This window comes from Propithecus coquereli, unplaced genomic scaffold (assembly GCF_000956105.1).
Source record: "Propithecus coquereli isolate 6110/MARCELLA unplaced genomic scaffold, Pcoq_1.0 Scaffold1, whole genome shotgun sequence".
Classification (NCBI taxonomy): domain Eukaryota; kingdom Metazoa; phylum Chordata; class Mammalia; order Primates; family Indriidae; genus Propithecus; species Propithecus coquereli.
In genome coordinates, this window is record NW_012133857.1 from 14,986,130 (window position 1) to 15,004,263 (window position 18,134).

At 56.4% G+C, this 18,134-nt stretch overlaps 2 protein-coding genes across 3 annotated transcripts in view; one reads left to right on the forward strand and one right to left on the reverse strand.

Moving 5' to 3' along the window:
• Nucleotides 1-6,972, forward strand: part of DNAH1 (dynein, axonemal, heavy chain 1) — a 96,223-nt gene extending 89,251 nt beyond the window's left edge. Inside the window, exons 66-79 of one of the 2 annotated variants that reach the window (XM_012665784.1) lie at nt 20-215; nt 534-685; nt 1,619-1,815; nt 2,065-2,209; nt 2,474-2,632; nt 2,714-2,845; nt 3,256-3,426; nt 3,499-3,678; nt 3,748-3,924; nt 4,581-4,751; nt 4,903-5,033; nt 5,385-5,736; nt 6,048-6,282; nt 6,800-6,972. In XM_012665784.1, coding sequence (XP_012521238.1) covers nt 20-215; nt 534-685; nt 1,619-1,815; nt 2,065-2,209; nt 2,474-2,632; nt 2,714-2,845; nt 3,256-3,426; nt 3,499-3,678; nt 3,748-3,924; nt 4,581-4,751; nt 4,903-5,033; nt 5,385-5,736; nt 6,048-6,282; nt 6,800-6,921 — 2,520 coding nt within the window. In that variant the 3' untranslated portion in view covers nt 6,922-6,972. The remainder of the gene's footprint in view (nt 1-19; nt 216-533; nt 686-1,618; nt 1,816-2,064; nt 2,210-2,473; nt 2,633-2,713; nt 2,846-3,255; nt 3,427-3,498; nt 3,679-3,747; nt 3,925-4,580; nt 4,752-4,902; nt 5,034-5,384; nt 5,737-6,047; nt 6,283-6,799) is intronic. The other variant, XM_012665777.1, reaches the window with a different exon arrangement.
• A 1,337-nt stretch (nt 6,973-8,309) lies between these two features.
• On the reverse strand, nt 8,310-16,405 carry BAP1 (BRCA1 associated protein-1 (ubiquitin carboxy-terminal hydrolase)). The gene is made up of 17 exons (XM_012665793.1): nt 16,203-16,405; nt 16,075-16,104; nt 15,923-15,977; nt 14,839-14,971; nt 14,327-14,446; nt 13,766-13,827; nt 13,541-13,683; nt 13,199-13,277; nt 12,635-12,758; nt 12,160-12,307; nt 11,472-11,656; nt 10,844-10,977; nt 9,801-10,279; nt 9,519-9,682; nt 9,174-9,266; nt 8,995-9,067; nt 8,310-8,808 (listed from the first exon to the last, which is right to left on the reverse strand). The coding sequence occupies exons 1-17, from the start codon at nt 16,237-16,239 to the stop codon at nt 8,675-8,677; spliced, it is 2,193 nt and encodes a 730-aa protein (XP_012521247.1). The 5' UTR covers nt 16,240-16,405; the 3' UTR covers nt 8,310-8,674.
• Between the last annotated feature and the right edge of the window lie 1,729 nt (nt 16,406-18,134).

The window sequence follows — 18,134 nt, forward strand, 5'->3', positions numbered from 1 at the left end:
TCCTCCCACCACACCCCAGGCCAAGGTCAGGATTGCAGAGCAGACAGAGAAGGACATCGACCTCACACGCATGGAGTACATACCTGTGGCCGTCCGCACCCAGATCCTCTTCTTCTGCGTGTCTGACCTGGCCAACGTGGACCCCATGTACCAGTACTCCCTCGAGTGGTTTCTCAACATCTTCCTCTCGGGCATTGCCAACTCAGAGAGGGCAGGTAGTGCTGGCGCCGGCGCACACGAGGGGCCCACTCCAACGTAGATATGACCCATGTGGACACATTTCCGTTGTGAGATAGATGCGTGTAAATTCATGCCCACGTTCACCTGAACACACTCTCATATCAGACTCACAATACATAAGGAACATCACACACCTCTCCTCAGAGCCCCTTCACTGGGAACACCAAGTAACCCAAAGGGAGGCCCAGGCTGCCCCATGGCTGCTGGGGAGACAGCTAGGCTGGGCTGGACACCGGGGATTTGCCTTCTTCTCACCTGTCCCCACCCCTTGCCATCACCTCTGTGCCCTGCAGACCACCTCAAGAAGCGTATCAGCAACATCAATCGCTACCTGACCTACAGCCTCTACAGCAATGTCTGCCGCAGCCTCTTTGAGAAGCACAAGCTGATGTTCGCCTTCCTGCTGTGTGTCCGCATCATGATGAACGAGGGCAAGATCAACCAGGTGCATGGGCAGCAGGACGGCTGGGTGGGTGGCCAGCCCTTGCCGCTGGCCTGAGAACAGGGTGGAAGGAAAGGGAAAGCTGGGCACGAGTACACGGCAAGAGCAAAGGGGCAGAGGACACACAATTCCTTGGTTAAAAACAGCCTGAAGGCCGGGTGTGGTGGCTCATGCCTATAATCCCAGCACTTTGGGAGGCCAACGTAGAGGATTGCTTGAGGCTAGGAGTTCAAGACCAGCCTGGGCAACATATGAGACCCTGAGACCCCATCTCTATAAAAAATTTAAAAATTAGCAGGGCGTGGTGGCACACACCTATAGTACTGGCTACTCAGGAGGCTGAGGCAGAAGGATCACTTGAGCCCAGGAGATCAAGGCCACAGTGAGCTATGATTGTGCCACTGCATTCCAGCCTAGGTGACAGCGAGACCCTATCTCTAAAAAACTTTTAAAAATTAAAATTAAAATTAAAAAACCAGCCAGAAGACCCTGAGTTCACTGTGAGCTGTGATGCTGTAAACTCTGAGAAGGTTCTCAGAGTGTGTGGGTGAGCAGACTGTCCCGAGCCTCCCACACCTTTTTGGCCAGGAGCGCACACTCCCAAGAAGCCCCAGGTATTACGTGGTGTATTGGAAAGCCCTGCCAACATGGTGGGAGTGACAGCCACCACTGCTAGAGCCCTGTGTGCCAGGCACTGGGCTTTTGCCTGGGAAGCCGTTAGAGTTCTGATTTGTCCTACTTTTCAAATAGGAGACTGAGACCTTGAGAGGTCCAATCCTTTGCCCTAAGGGCACACAACCAGGAAAAGGTGGAGTGAGGACACTAACCCCGACCTGTTCTACTATCACTTTCTCCGGGCGAGGGTGCTGGGGTACACAGAGGTGGGGAACAACTGGCCACAGGCCCTGGCACCAGCCTCCCCCTGTCCCCTGCTAGAGTGAGTGGCGCTACCTCCTGTCTGGGGGCTCCATCCAGACCATGACTGAGAATCCTGCACCAGACTGGCTGTCAGACCGGGCCTGGCGAGACATCCTGGCACTCTCTAACCTGCCAGCCTTTTCCTCCTTCTCCTCTGACTTTGTGAAGCACCTCTCAGAATTCCGGATCATCTTTGACAGCCTTGAGCCCCACCGGTTAGCAGGGTCCCAGAGTATGGCAGGATGGGCACATCAAGGGGGTGAGACCCTAGGAAAAGGCCTGCCCAGGAGCCTTCTCTGAGGGGCCACCTGGGTTGCCCTGAAGCTGTGGCCACCTGGGTTGCCCTGAGCTCCCAACCCTCTGTCCCTGGGCTAACCCCCTCCCCTGCTGTCCAGCCAGCAGATTCCCTGGGGCCAGTGATCTCCCACAGGCCAGCTCTCAGGGAGATATGGGTACTGTTGCAGGCAGCCTTTGCCTGGCATCTGGGACCAGTACCTGGACCAGTTCCAGAAGCTTCTAGTCCTCCGCTGCCTGCGTGGGGACAAGGTTACCAACGCCATGCAGGATTTTGTGGCTATCAACCTGGAACCACGCTTCATTGAGCCCCAGGCAAGTGCTGGCACCCAGGCAGGACTGGCACCCTGGGATAATGCCCACCCTGGGTCCCAGGGCCCTGGCTGCAACTGGATAGACTGCTTTGCAGCCTTGGCCAGGCCAGAACTCCCGCCCACCCCATAGTCTCTGGGAGATTCTCAGCCCCACCCAGCAGCCCCTCTGGGATCTCTCTGCAAACCCCAGGATGCCCCTCCCTTGTCCTGGTCCCTGTCTCTCTTCAGCACCATGTGGTTCCAGCATCTCTCCCTGCCCTTGCAGACCGCCAACCTGTCAGTGGTGTTCAAAGATTCCAACTCCACCACACCCCTCATCTTTGTGCTGTCACCTGGCACAGACCCTGCTGCAGACCTGTACAAGTTTGCTGAAGAAATGAAGTTCTCCAAGAAGCTCTCTGCCATCTCCCTGGGCCAAGGGCAGGTAAGGGCTAGGCAGGGAGGAAGGGCATGGGCTGTGGGCGGGGGCCAGCTGGCTCCCCACCACCCAGTGCTCCCCACACAGGGCCCTCGGGCGGAAGCCATGATGCGCAGCTCCATAGAGAGGGGCAAGTGGGTCTTCTTCCAAAACTGCCACCTGGCACCAAGCTGGATGCCAGCCCTAGAACGTCTCATTGAGCACATCAACCCTGACAAGGTACGCCACCCTGCCTGTCACAGGCCCACTGGGGCCTCCCCTGCTAAACGGACACACAATGCATCCATCAGGGACTGATGAGACTTAAACGAGATGATCCTGCAAAGCACTAAGCCTAGCCCCAAGCACATAGAAAGCGCTCAGTAACCATGCACCGACTAGAGCAATCTTCTCAATGACCCTCTGAGTTACTGGTACAAGTGGCAATGCGACTTGACCAGAGCCACCCAGCACAGATCAGTGACACTCTGGGACTTGCCAAAGCCCATATTCTTAACCCAGTTGTCCATGCAGCCTTGCTTGGCCCACCCCAGGGGTGGAGTCCCAGGCTCCCTGGGTGGGAGGGAGCCTGGTGTTGGGGTGGCCACCAGGTTTGGGTCTCAATGCTCATATGGAGCCATGGCCACCAGGTGCACCGAGACTTCCGCCTGTGGCTCACCAGCCTTCCCAGCAACAAGTTCCCAGTGTCCATCCTGCAGAATGGCTCCAAGATGACCATCGAGCCACCACGTGGTGTCAAGGCCAACCTGATGAAATCCTACAGCAGCCTCAGTGATGACTTCCTCAACTCCTGTCACAAGGTGAGGCAGACTTGGTGCATGCCCGCCCTACCTGCCCCCATCCCCGCCCCTCACATACCCCCCCTCCCGCAGGTGATGGAGTTCAAGTCCCTGCTGCTGTCTCTGTGCCTGTTCCATGGGAACGCACTGGAGCGCCGTAAGTTTGGGCCCCTGGGCTTCAACATCCCCTACGAGTTCACAGACGGAGACCTGCGCATCTGCATCAGCCAGCTCAAGATGTTTCTGGACGAATATGATGACATCCCCTACAAGGTAGGCCGGAGACAGGCTGGGAGCCAGGGGCTCCGGCACTTAGGGGACCCTCACCCACGTGCTCCATAGGTCCTCAAGTACACAGCAGGTGAGATCAATTACGGGGGCCGTGTCACTGATGACTGGGACCGGCGCTGCGTCATGAACATCCTGGAGGACTTCTACAACCCCGCTGTACTCTCCCCTGAGCACTGCTACAGCACCTCGGGTGTCTACCACCAGATCCAACCCACCTATGACCTCAACGTGAGCCCACCCCCAAGGGCAGCGTGGGAGGGGCCTGCCAAACTGGGGTCCTGAGGTCCTGTGAATACCTTGGTGCTGGGTGAGAGGAGACATGGCCCCTGCCCTCCAGTAGCTTCTTCTCATTGATTAATCCATCCCACAAGGATAGCCAGGGTGAGGGAGGTGGAGTCAGTCCCAGCCCCCTGGAGTTTGGCTCTGGGGAGAGGCCAACTCCCACTCAGCTCAGCCACTCCCTGAGTGTAATTATTCAGTGAGGGTTGGGACAGACCTCCAAAATGGTAACCAGGCCGACTATGCAGTCAGGGAGGGCTCCCTGAGGAACATGTGCGGAGAGCGTCATGAGCCCGAGCTGTATTGGGAGGGTCATCAGTGCAGAGGGCCTGTGGCAGGAGGGAGCATGACAGGTTTGAGCCTCTGAATGGAGAGGCAGGGAGTAGACAGCAGTGAAAAGGGGAGTGGGAGGGAAGCAAGGGCCGCACCACATGGTGCCTTAGAGGCCATGGAGTCCCAAGAACAACAGGGACATATGAAAGGGTTACAACCAGGAGTGACAAATGGGGGACGTGACAAGTGGGGATGAGCCCAATTGGAGGGTTATTCTGAAGGCTGCAGTAGAGCAAGGCAGGGGCTTCAGTTACAGCCCTCCTACCTCCTAGGGCTACCTCTCCTACATCAAGAGCCTCCCACTCAATGACATGCCTGAGATCTTCGGCCTGCATGACAATGCCAACATCACCTTCGCCCAGAATGAGACGTTTGCTCTGCTGGGTGCCATCATCCAGCTGCAACCCAAATCGTCCTCTGTGGGTGGCCAGGGCCAGGAGGAGGTGGGTAGTGGCAGGGGGCAGGGGCCCGAGGGTTGGGCAGGGCCGCATTCCACCATGCTGCCTGCAGCCCTGTGGAAGGAATTCTGCATGTGGAATCCTACAGGGGTGAAGAGGGGCCAGCCCTGACTCCCAGTGTCCTTTGCCCCTGCAGATAGTAGAGGAAGTGGCCCAGAGCATTCTGCTCAAGGTACCTGAGCCTATCAACTTGCAGCGGGTGATGACCAAGTACCCCGTGCTGTATGAGGAATCAATGAACACAGTGCTGGTGCAAGAGGTCATTAGGTAACGTCCCCGCCACACATCCCACCCCGAGTCAGCAGCCACTGGACTGTAGAGAAATGGCAACAGGGGAGTCACTATGGGCCAGGCACCATGCCAAGTGCTATACATGCATCCTCTCACTCAGCCGCGTTTTTATTATTCCCACTTTATGGATGAGGCCCAGAAAAGGTTAAGTGACCTGTCCAGATTCACACATTTGCCAAGGCCCAGAGTTGGGATTTGTACCCAGGCCACCTGATCCAGCTCTATGCTCTTAGCTGCTACTGTCTGTCATTGTTTTTCCTAGGGAGCGCAGATACTACCACACAACCCCAACCCACTGCCCACTTAACCTTGCCACCGGCCCCATAGGTACAACCGGCTGCTGCAAGTGATCGCACAGACACTGCAAGACCTGCTCAAGGCAATCAAGGGGCTGGTGGTGATGTCCTCGCAGCTGGAACTGATGGCTGCCAGCCTGTATAACAATACTGTGCCCGAGCTCTGGAATGCCAAGGCCTACCCATCGCTCAAGCCACTGTCCTCATGGGTCATGGACCTGCTGCAACGCTTGAACTTTGTGCAGGCCTGGATCCAAGGTGGCATCCCAGCTGTCTTCTGGATCAGTGGCTTCTTCTTCCCTCAGGCATTCTTGACAGGCACCCTGCAGAACTTTGCCCGCAAATCTGTGATCTCCATCGACACCATCTCCTTTGATTTCAAGGTCTGGGCACAACAAAGGGCCAGGTCAGGTGACAGGCTAGGGTACAGCCCAGGCAGGAAGGGGCACTAAGGCCACAGTTGACTGGCAGTCAGAACACCCCTGAGCAGGAGGGTGGGAAGACCCAGGCCAGAAGAGGCCATGAGTCCCAGGGAAACCCACAAGGGCAGGGCACAGCTGCAGGCTGCAGGCTGAAATGGTGGGTAAGTGATGGGCAGGCAGCACCTCTCAGGAGGGAGTTTGTGCCTCCTGACCCATATCCTAACCCAGATTCTGGGTGTTGGTGTCTGAGTGTGTCTGTGTACCCATGACAGGTGATGTCCCAGGCACCATCAGAGTTCAAGACAAGGCCTGAAGTAGGGTGCTATATCCATGGACTGTTCCTAGAAGGCGCCCGCTGGGATCCAGTGGCCTTCCAGCTGGCTGAATCTCGGCCCAAGGAGCTGTACACAGAAATGGCTGTTATCTGGCTCCTGCCGGTGCCCAACCGCAAGGCCCAGGACCGAGACTTCTACCTGTGCCCCATCTACAAGACACTGACCCGTGCTGGTATGGGCACGGGACGGGGAGCCTACACTACTGGTGGGGGCCTAGGAATGAGCCAGCCTGGCCAGCTCAGCCCAAGCCAGTTAGACTGACATAGATTAGGCGAACAGGAAGGCCAACAGAAGTTTAGGCCAGGACAGAAGCAGACAGGATAATGGCCAAGGGCTCAGATCACCTACTTGCCTCCCAGCAGATCCACCTTGGGTCCTGGGAGCCTGTGAGCCCCAGCCTACCATCGGGGATTCAGAGGGGTAACTGAGGCCCAGAGCAGGGATGGGCTTGGGCTGGGTCTATCAGGCAATGAAAAGTGGCATCAACTCTTCCATTCCCATCCTCAAATCACTGGTGCAATAACCCTGGGCAGACCTGAGCCTTGGCCAGACCCACTCACCAGTCAGGTGAGGGACCCCTCCCTGTCCTCAGCTTAGTCTGTCAACCCCACTGGCCTTGCCCCTACCCTGTCTCTGCTCTAGTTGTGACAGGGCATGACCTAAATCTTCCCCCTTCTTGCCTGTCTCAGGAACACTATCAACCACAGGACACTCCACCAATTACGTCATTGCTGTGGAGATCCCTAGCAACCAGCCCCAGCGACACTGGATAAAGCGTGGTGTGGCCCTCATCTGTGCCCTGGACTACTAGACTCAGACAGATGGGTCAGGGCCATTAAAGTTGAGTTTTCCAAGCAGTCCAGCCGTGCCTTAACTGCTTGCGTGCGGCCCTCTCTGTAGGACTCACTGCCAGGGTGGGGGTGAGGGGCCACAGCAGCCTCGGCAGGGAATTCAGGCAGCAGGGGATAGAGAGACAGAGGCAGCAGCTTTCCAAACGCAACAAGGGAGGAGATGTGCCCTCCCAGGGAGAACGTGCCAGGCAGGACTAGAGGCAGCCCTGCCTCCCAGACCCGGAGCCCCAGCACCCCTCTAGGCAGCAAAGCCACCAGATCTGATGAAAGCCATGGCCCTCTCCCCAATAGTGCACCTTGTCTGGAGCCCACCTGAAGCCCCTCTTCAGCTCAGGTCCTAAATCCTAGGCCTAGGGTCCCAGAGATCTCTGGCCCAGAAGCCAGCCGGATGCCCAGGATTGCATACTTCTCACCACGCCAATCACAGGGCCTCGGGCCCAGGAGGCCTAGTAGGTCCTTACTCCCACCACATCCTAGCCTCAGGCCAGCAACCATTTTTTAGGAGAATTTTATTCATTCATTGATCCAGTATTTACAGGGGCTGGAGGGGTCAGGCTGTGCTCAGCCCAGAGAGGCAGCTACCACACGTGCCAGCCCCTCAGTCACTATGTACAGATAAGGGGCTTGCTTGAATCACCTTCAAAGCCACCTGGCAGAGGCCATGGGGCTGTTTGGGGCCTGAGCTCCAGAGGCAGTGTTGGGAACACAGGGGCTCCAATCAGTTGTCTTGATCCTGCTGTCCCCCACCCTGAGTGCCTTGCAGAGGCTGAGGAAGCTGGCAGGGAGGGCTGAGTGTGCTAGTTTCCTGCAAGCAGCCCTGTCTCTGCTATCCCTAAGAGGAGGGAGACAGGGTAATACTGAGGGGCTGGGCAGAGGTTCCTCTGAGCTCCGAGCTCCAGGAACAGAGACGAGGAGCCCGAGGCAGGCCCATGGCTAGGGCCACAACACTGAAGGCAAAGAGCCCCAGAACCTTGCTGTGGAGAGCAGTCTCAGTAAGTCTGGCTAGAACTAGGACAGTTTACAGGCCACCAAACAATTCGAACACTCCTCTCTGCTCAGGTCAGGGACCTAAGGCTGCTCATCCCACCCCTGCTGGGACACCCCACTCCCAATGCAGCCCAGCAGTCAGGTCCCTGAGTTTGGCACTCTCCCAAGAGAAATGAAGAGAGCAGGCCTGGCTTCCTCACGACAGGGACAGGCTGGCAGCTGAGGCTAGAGCAGCAGGGCCCGATGCCCACCCAGGCCCCCAGCTGGGACTCTGTAGTTGTGACGCTGGCATGATGCAGGGACCTGGGCCCACCAGGATGCTATGTGCTAGGACACAAAGCAGAGTCAGGAAGCTGGCTATGTCAACATGGTGGCAAGATGGGTTAGAGCCCAGAAAAATAGATGTCTCTGATAGATAAAATATATATTCTGCTGCCCATGCAGAAGGGCCAGGTCCTGCCACTCCACAGCCGGCTGTGGAAGAAGCCGCAGTACCTTGCTGTGCCCCAACTCCAGCTGCTGCCTCCTGAGCACTAGGGGGCTCACCTGTCCCTGCCAGGCCCCAGGGCATGATGCCAGGCATGTGGCCTGGCTCCCATTCCCAGGGCCTGGGCTCTCTGGCTGGAACTGTTCAGTAATACTGGGAAAAGGGGGAGTGGGGCAGGGAGGAGGCCCTGGTGAGGGCCATGCGGCAAGAGTGGGCTGCAGAGTCAGGGCCAGCAGTCCTCACTGGCGCTTGGCCTTGTAGGGGCGAGAGCGTTTCCGCCGGTCAGGCTTCCGCTGCTTGTGGAGCCGGCCAATGCTGACCCCTTGGCGCCGCCGCACTGAGATGTTCTGCTCCACCAGGTTGGCCAGCATGCCTGTGGGGAGGCAGAGACCCTTGAACAGGTGGCTGGTTGTCTCAGGCTGGGAGCTGAGGCTTTCATGGCCCTCCCTGTGCCCCACAGTCTGCTCAAGCCTCAGGAGAGGCCTGAGGGAGGGGGGACCTGAGGGACATGGCCCTCAGCAGGGCATGCCAGTTAGGACACAGCAGTGAGTCCTCTCACCTTCCTGAGCCAGCATGGAGATGAAGGTGCAGATGAACTCGTCATAGTTGTGGGTCCTTCTCTGGTCGTCAATCTGTGGGAGGGAAAGAGGCTGAGGGCACTGCAGCCCATCTCCCCATAGCAGCCACCAGCTGACGTCAGGAGGGGCTCAGGACCAGGCAGGTGGAGAGATCACCCACCTTGAATTTCTTCCTCTTCTCCACCTCTTCCTTGAGGCAGGCCTCATAGTTTGCAATTTCAGCCTCCACACACTTCAGCAGTGCCAGCAGCTCCTGCCAAAACCCAGCATTGTGCCTCTGATGGGGCTGGCCATCACCAAAGCCCCACTACCAAGACACAGCTAGGGGCAAGGATGACCAGAGTCCATGGAGCCTACTGAGGCCCCTGCCACCACCCAGCCCAGAAAGGCTTCCTGGCACCTGGCTCCAGCCACCAAAATTCCAATCAAGAAGCCAGCATCTGGGCAGCAGCAGCTCAGGCCCTCTCTGCCAGGACTAAAAGAGAAAGCCACAAAGGAGGCCCACCTTGGGTGAGTACTTCTCCCCACTCAAGGGCTCGCCAGGCCTGACCAACCCAGTCTTCTCTCTGCTGTCCGGGGCTTCCACCACCTCCTTCTCCACTGGGCTCCTGGATCCCTGGTTGGTTTGGCTTGGTCTGATGGAGGGTGAGGAACCCTTCCCACCACCCTCTGGGAAAAGAAGGCACAAGAACACCCATCAGAGTGCAAGACACTTTGTGGTCACTTGGCCACCTCCCTCATCCCTTCTGGGTGCACCAAGTGGCCAATGAGCCAGCCCAAGACCCACCTGTCAGCGCCAGGGGACTCAGCACACCATCCTCAGCCAGGTGCAACAGGCCTGTGCTGATGACAGGACCCAAGTCGCGGACAGCACGGTTGTAGCGTATGCAGTCAACACGCAGCAGGCTGTCATCCTCTCCAAAAAGCACCTTGGAGATGTGGGAGGTGACAGGGCTGGAGGGCCGTGTTGGGTTGGCCGAGCGGATGGGCGAGCGCAGTGGCGAGTTGAAAGCACTGCCAATCTCAGAGGCTGTGTCTGTGCTCTCATTGCTGGGGGTGGGTGAGGGCTGCGAGTGCGTGGGCACTGCCACAGCTGGACTCCCAGCCCCACTGCTAGTCTTGATGGACAGAGGAATTGAGAGGTCTTTCTGGGACTCTTTAAGCTTCTCAGCCAAGACGTTGATGGTGTTGGGCTGCAGCACTGACAGCTGCCCATCTGCGGAACCACTCAAGGACCCTGGCTTCCCTGTCCCCTTCCGCTTATACCTGTGGGGCCCAAGAACAGGTGGAGCAAGAGAACGGCCCAGGTGACCACACCTAGCAGTGCCCAGAATGGTTTCAACACATCCTGACTTCCAGAGGCTGACCCTAAAGCTCCTTGTACTTGGTCCAGCAGTTTGACCCACCCATGCCAAGCCTGGTACCCTAAGCTCTATCAGCTGCAGCGAGGTGTCCTCAAAGGACACCTCCTCTATCCTAGCTGCCTCATTTCTGGCCTTTTGCCAATGCTGTGTGTTCCAGCAAAGTTGCCCTCACCCACCCATACATATCTCCTCCATCCCTGCCCCAACTAATCCTTCAAGGCCTGACTGAAAGGCCATCTCCGACATGACATGCCTTGATGTGTGCTTATGTGCTCAGGCCTCTCCCAAGCCCACCAAAAACCTTTTGGAGACCTGAGGTCAGCCCCTTCATGCCAGCTTCCCCCAGGGCCCTACACTCTGCAGGTGCTCAGCATTACATGAAGGGCATTCTCAGACATGGGCTGGGATATTCAGAATAGGACCCAACGCACCCAGAACCTGGTAGCCTTACAAGGCCGGGGCTGACCTGATGGCAGAGTTGGTATTTTGCACGTCATCCTCCTCGTCATCCTCGTAGTCATCCTCGTCATCTGAGTACTGCTGGGGTGGGCGGACTGGAACTCGGCTGCGGCCCACACCAGCTGCCAGGTCTTCCTCCTCCTGAGGCAGAGACCAGGCAGTCATGAGCAGAGGCTGCGCAACCCAGCTGGGCACAGATACACGTGGCCAGAGAGAAAGCCAATGTGGCTCTCCAGGCTGAGTCAGCTGAGCCCCTCCAGGTGTACCAGAGCCTACCCTTGGCTCTTGGGGAAGCTGTGTCCCACCTGCATAGAAGCCTACAGAGAGCTGCTAAGAGAAAGAGAGTGCCCCAAAACACATGCCGTTATTTTGCTAGCAGAACCCAACCTGTAGAGTTGTACCAAGGAGCATGCCCTAAACGTTTAACCCCACACCCATGTGACTAGATTAAAGTTGGAGGAGCTCTCCTTGCCTCCCTAAGCCCCTGCTGTTGTGGGGGCCTCTGTGTATCAGACAAAGGAACCTGGCAACCCAGGCCTAGGGCGAGGGCGAACACCAAGGAACCACATGGGAAACTGCCTATTACAGCCTCTCAAGAGAATCACAGAGAATCCCGCAAGGGTGCTCCCACTTACCTGCATAGGTGACTTGGCATAGTTGTGATTGTCTAGAAAGGCCGGGAGCCACTGGACAATGGGGGTGGGAGTGGGGGGAACCCCATTCAGGCCACTCCCTGGAGGCTTCACCACCAGCTTGGGTTTGCTGGGAGGACTGTGGGTCGGGGCTTGTGCGCATGAACCAGCCACTTCCTCCGCACCATCTGAGACAAGGCAAGGAGCATAGGCAGGACCTTCAGCAGGATCCACAAGAAAAGCCCACAGTCTCCCCAGTCCTGTGACACAACACTGCTCCCCTCCCTCCCCAGAAAGCAGCCAAGCCAGCTGGTGGAATGGGAGCCAGCAAGCTCTGAGACATGACCCTACAGCAAGACTGGAAGAAGAATGAGATGCAAAAAATAGAGGGAGGAAGAAAGAAAATGGCCTCTAGAGAAAACAAGAAAGAAAGTGTACATTATGGAGAAGGGTATAGGGCCAGTGGTAACGGCAGCCCCTTACAGGTACCTTTCTTTAGGGAAGAACTGTTCTCCCTCTATGTTCTCAGCGGGGAGAGCTGCAGGCACCGGGCTTTCAGGCCTCCCTATAGGAGCCTCTGCACTGCTGCCCAAGTACCTCCTAGAAAAAGACCTGCTCTGCTTGGGCTTCCCAGGACAAGCTATGAGGGGGTGGCTCTGAGGCCCATGAGAGGCCCCAATCCCCACAGTACCTGTGTGGGTGCCCTCAGAGGCCACTGGGGCTCTGCTTGTCTCCAGCACCAGGGGCGACTTGCTGCTGGCTGGCTTGGACTCCTCAGGCAGCTGTGACTCTTGAGACTTGTGGGTCTGAATCAGCTCTGGCTGTGTTACCCTAATCAGCTAAAAACAGAATCCAAGGCTTAGAGGAAGGATAGACCCAGGCCTCTACCTCAGACAGCTGAGGGCTGCAGGACTAAAGGGCATAGTGGCCTTGGCTCTACCATTCACTTACTTACAGGGAAATAAACAGCCAAACTGAAACCCCCTTAGAAGTTACCCCCTCCCCACCCCAAGTCCCATCTTTCCTACAGAGGAGCAAGGGAAAGGAAGGGTTAACTGAAGCCCAGAACTACAATAGTGTGATCTGAGAATCAGAGCTGGATGCTGCAGTGGAGAAAAGGCAGGGAGGGCTATGCTGGGCACGGGCCAGGCAGGAGGGGAACCCACCTGCTGCAGGGCCTCCAGTACTGTCTGACGGTTCACCTTCAGCACGTGCAGCCTGGCCTCGTACTTGATCCTGCGGTCGGGCACCACTGCCATCAGGTTGAAGCGGATGTCGTGGTAGGGCTCCCTGCAGTCACAGCCGCAGCCATGAGAGCAGCTCCCGCTCTGGCCCTGCCATCAGGTTGAGGCAGATATCCTGGCAGGGCTCCCTGCAGTTACACCTGTAGCCATAGGTATAGGCCCTACCCCAACAGGCAGGCAGCCACTGGCCACGTATGCCAGCCACCTGAGCTGGTTCCTTCCAACCAGCTGTATGACAGACCTGTCAGGCAGTGAGCCAGCCACCCAGGGCTCCACCATGGCCTGCCCTGCCCCTAGCCCATCCAGGGGGGGCCATGGGCAGCCCCAGTAGGAAATAGGGAGAAGAGTTAAGAGCCCACGATCTAAGCCTGATCTTGCCAGATTCACATGTGGCCTTGTGATTTACAAATCACCTGGCCTCTCTATGTCCCTCTCAAACAGGGCACAGCTCCAGAGGGTAAAGCAGGGCAAGCGCAGGGCCCTTACCCTGCAGTGGCGAGGCCGATACGCTCCATGATGACCCGCCGGGCCTTGTCTGTCCACTCCTCATCCTCCCCCCAGGGCCCTAGGCAAGACCAAGACAATTAATCAGCAGGTGTGAAACCTGAGTTTGGGCAGGCCAGGAGTGAGAGGGAAGATAGACAAGAGCAGTTGAGCCAGGGAGTCAGGAGCTGGTCAAGCAATGCAGTATAGGGTAAAATCCAGACCACAGTCAGATGTCCTCAGTGCCCATACCCTCTACCACTGGAACCCAAGCACCTGAGGGCCCTGAGCTTCAGCTCCCCAGGAGGCAAGCAGAGAAACAGGCCCCCAGCTCAGGGTGCCTACCATGGTCAATGGGGTAGACCTTCAGCCCATCCAACTCAAAGAGCCGGCCTGTGATAGGCACATAGCTGACAAAGTGGAACGCCTCCATGGTCCGCACTGCACTAAGGCCGTTCTGCTTTTCAGGAAGGTGGCGCGGCTCAGGCCTGGGGAAGGACATGGTCAGGGCCCAAAATATGACACTCCCTCCACCCTCACCCCACATCAGCTCCCACAGCAACCACACACCTGGCATGGCTATTGTGTGCCTTGGCCAACTCCGGGGCATTGCCAATTGCATATCCTTTGCTCTAGATGGAAGAAAAGGCCACATCAGAACAATTTCTCCTCAAGTGGGCCTCTGGGTGGAAGGCAAAGCTCTAGAGAGCAGGTCTGGAGGCATTCCAGGAATCTAAAGGAGCACAGATGAACTTTCCTAAAGTGTTAAGGCGGGCAGAAAAGAGCTCTGGAGCCCCAAAGAGATGGCCACTGCTGGCTTTGCAAATAATCAGTGGACACTGGAGAGCAACATGACCTGATAGAAAAATTCCTGACAAAGGAGGTTCTGATATGATATGACTGAAGGAAACTCTCTTCCCTCCCTCAGTCTGTCTCCTTTCCTGATAATTGGGCCTAAAACCAATTTGCCTTACATAATTAATTTAAACATCAAATGTAATATAAATGATCATTTCAAAAGGAAACAGCCTAATAGTGCCAAATACCACATGGTGGCATTACCAGTGGCCCTGGGGGTCAGATCTGCCCAGCCAGCTGTGAGCCAGGATTAAGGCACTGCAGCCTACCTACCTCAGGGCTGAAGCCTTTGGTGAAGTCCTTCATGCGACTCAGGGTGGGCCCCAGGTCCACATTGCTGCAGTTCAGGAGTACACTCAGCAAGGCGTGAGTGGCGCAAGAGTTGGGTATCAGCTGTGAAACCGAGAACAGTCACCAATACACAAGCACCCCTCACCCCAAGCTCCCCCAAGCCCATATTCATCAGGAATGGGGATCCAGAAAGGGACAGTCAAACCTAGACAACCACCCTCATCAGCTCCCCTCATCTTTGTCCAGTGTTTCCTCATTTAACAAGCACCAACTAAATATTCACCAGCTATCTGGGGACACAGAGCCATATCAGACATCATCATGCTCTAAAGATGCTGCCTTTAATGAATAAGAGCTCAGTTCCTTCTACCAGGGGGTTTCTGTAACCACCACCCCTAGTATCTGCCTATCTCCTGTCTTCCTCCCCTTCCACTTCCCAAGCAAAGAAAATGGCAGCATCCCACCCTCCAGACGGAGCACAGAGCCCAGCAGACCTGGTGAGCAAAGAACATGTTATTCACAATATCGTCATCAATCACAGATGTATCATCCACCAAGGTAGAGACCTTGCGACGGGACCGGCGCTCTTCGATCCATTTGAACAGGAAGATGAATCCATATACAGGGCTGGGGGAAATAAGAGGAAGAACTAGATCAGCCAAGGGGCAAAAGGCAATCAGAAACCCCTTGTTTCTCCTCCTATTCCTTTGCACTGTGTCACCAGCTCAGATGTCCTTGCTGTGATCCCACCTCTCCCCTGGCTTTCCAACACTGGAAGTAGCCCTGTGCCCTCACACCCCAGAGGCCTGCCACAGGCTAAGGCATCAGCTTCTGGCTGTGGTGCTCTAGGAGTCCGTCCAGTCTCCTTATGAAGTCTATGGTTCTGGGTAAGAAAAGTTGGAAGTGATGGGCCAGGATGGGACAGGGTAGGAACACAAAATAAGGCAAGAACAAAAACTCTGATGAGGAATTTAAACACTAATTCTCACTTGTGGGCCCCAATGCAGTCAGGAAAACAAATGAACAACCACACCAGTCCCTTCTTTCCCAGGAAATTAAAGCAGACTTCTTGGTTCAGTCAGTGTCTCTTGGTTCAGCAGTCTCTCTATACCTCTATTCCATGGGGCCACGAAGGCAAGACCCTAAGTTTGGGTATTCAGAAGGGGCCCTGTCACGCCAACCCATCAATACAGGAAGACCTTTGTGTCAGGATTAAAGCAACGGCACACACGAGCACACTGTATGTAGTTAATAAATAAATTACACAACTGCACAAAAGGCGCTATGTGACCCGGGTCTTCCTGCTGCAAGGGGATTCCTGCAAGATCAGAAAAGGCAGCTCAACTGTATCCCAAAGGATGGTTAGTGCTGGGGAAGAGGCTACTACAATAAAGGAAAGCACTGAGGGAAGACTGAGAGAAAAAGATATTAGCTTGACCCAGAGAGGAGGGAATTCTTCTTGATGTGAGATTTTACAACTTGGGGTTCCTGATATTACCTCCCTTGACGGGCACTCTTTCCTGGGCCCTTCCCAAGCCCTCTGGGTGTAAGGGGAGGCCCTGGCGAACGGCCACTCACCCCTGGCATTTGCTCTGAAGGTCATAGATCTCCTCCACCTGCACCCCTTTGACACCTACAATCAGGAAAGGAAAGCGGTCGGGAAGGGCAGCCCCAGGCCCTGGAGCGAGGGCGCAGGGGTGGGCTCCCACAAACCCAGAAGAGGTTCTTACCAAAATCTTCCACCAGGAGGGTGAAGAGGCCTGGGTGGGGCGACAAGACGAGGGGGTGATGGTCAGGCAGACGTGTCCCGGGCCTATCCGGCCTCCCCAGTCCCCGGCCCGCCCGGCCCCCTCCTCACCCGGGTCGCTCTCCAGCTCCAGCCAGCCCTTATTCATCTTCCCGTGGGGCGACCCCTCAGCGCCATGTCCAGGCCCTTCCGCCCCACCGCCGCCCCCACCGGGAGCCCCCACCGCCCCCGGGGCCCCTCAGCCCCACACACAGACAACGGGCCCCGCTGCGTCACCCGCCCGCGCCGGCGGCATGACGTCACTATGGCGCGACGGCCCCGCCCCGCCTCTGGGCTCGTCTTCGGCCGGTGGGGTTGCGGGCACGCGCTCGGGGGCGGGCGCGCGCGGGGGAGGAGGGGCGAGATGAAGGGGCGGGGCTGGCGAGGGGAAGGGGCTGGGCGGTGTTGGACAGTGAGAGCAAGAGCGCAAGGGGCGGGGCGGGCCGGGCGCGCGGCCGTTAGCGCGTGGCCGTTAGCGGTTCTGTTCTGGCAACGGTCGGCGTTGCAGCTGCCCGCGCGGATCACAGTCCGAGCGACCCGGCTCCCGTTTGCGCGCTCGCCCCCTTCGCCGGCGCAGTCACCGCACGGGGCGGCCGCCCGTGAGGTAGCTACCACGGCTTGTGAATAAAGCTCCGGAACAGCGGCGCCCTCAGTGACAGCTGGGCGGGCGGCCCGGGCCGGCAGCGACGGCCGGCGAGCTACCGTGAGGAGGGAGCGGCGGAGGCGACCTCCGGCCCCGGCCCCGCACCAGCCACCCGGCAGGCGCGACATGAGCCTGGTCTGGCACCCGCGGGATGCTCCTTGATCCCCTTCTCCGGCTTTTACCTCCAGGGGACGGTTGTGGCCACACCGACACGTATTTTCCAAATAAATCGTTGTTTATTCTTGCGGCGGCGGGGCCGAATACGTTTATTTATTTTTAATTTTCTCAACAAGCATTTACCTAGCACTTATCCGGAGAAAATCCTTGGTAAGCGTTTCGAGGAGCATCCGCCGGCTTAGGAAATCACAGACTGAGCAGCTTGTGGAAGCCCGCGTTTGCAACATCCCTCCTCACGCGTGTTGAAGATTGTTGCATCTTGTAACTACCAGTGTGCACAGAATCCTACTCAAGGAACGTCTTGGCCCAGCGATGCAAAGAACTGAAGTTTCAAGGTTTTATTTCTATTGCTAGATGGTTGGGGTAGCCCCAGCAGTCCCTAATGTGGATCCCTTGTGGGAGTAGCAAGGTCAAGGCACGCCCTTCTCTCTCCTCTTCCAGCCTGTCCATGTGCTTTTGTTGAGGAAGAAACCATCAAATGTCATTACTTCTGCAGCTGCAACTCATGGGTTAGAAGAGATGGATTGCGAGCAAAGAAAGGGAGGGCAAGATAGCTTTGGTTTTCTGAGCAGCTAATTGCCTTGGTAGTTGTATTCAGGCAGAATGGTTTTGAAAATCCCTGAAGATATTTCCAATCTCCAGCCATGATCCAAGGCCGTGGGGACTGGAGTTCATGTCTCTGGAGTGACCTGATTCATCCAGCTTTCCTAAGAAATGCGGTCCTTCTCACCTCCCCTGACTAGACACAGTCCTTCCTTCATAGGGATGGATCTTATTTCTTTTGTCCCTCTTCACTTTCAGGGATTTCCCGCTTAACCAATGGAAACTTTGTAAATTTGTAGTCTGCTGACATTGGTGGCTGGAGGAGTGGCAAGGTGCTTTCTCTGCTATTAGATATTGTACTCAGTTCTCTAACTAGAGGGAGTTCTTGCTTTTAGGCAGCCAAAATCTCACAGGCAACTTTTCCTAGGAAAGAGCTACCTTATCTAGCTTTTCCTGGGTAGAATTAAGGCACCCATGCTTAAGTGCAAAAGGAAACTTTTTGCCTGAATGCTACCTTGTGCACTTAATAGGCACAAAGAAACAAAACAATTTAGCTAGCTCAAAAGTGTTCCTAAGTTCTTATAGTACTGTGTGATAGCAGTGTAACATGAGAGTTAATGTTGGCCTCTGGAGCCACATTC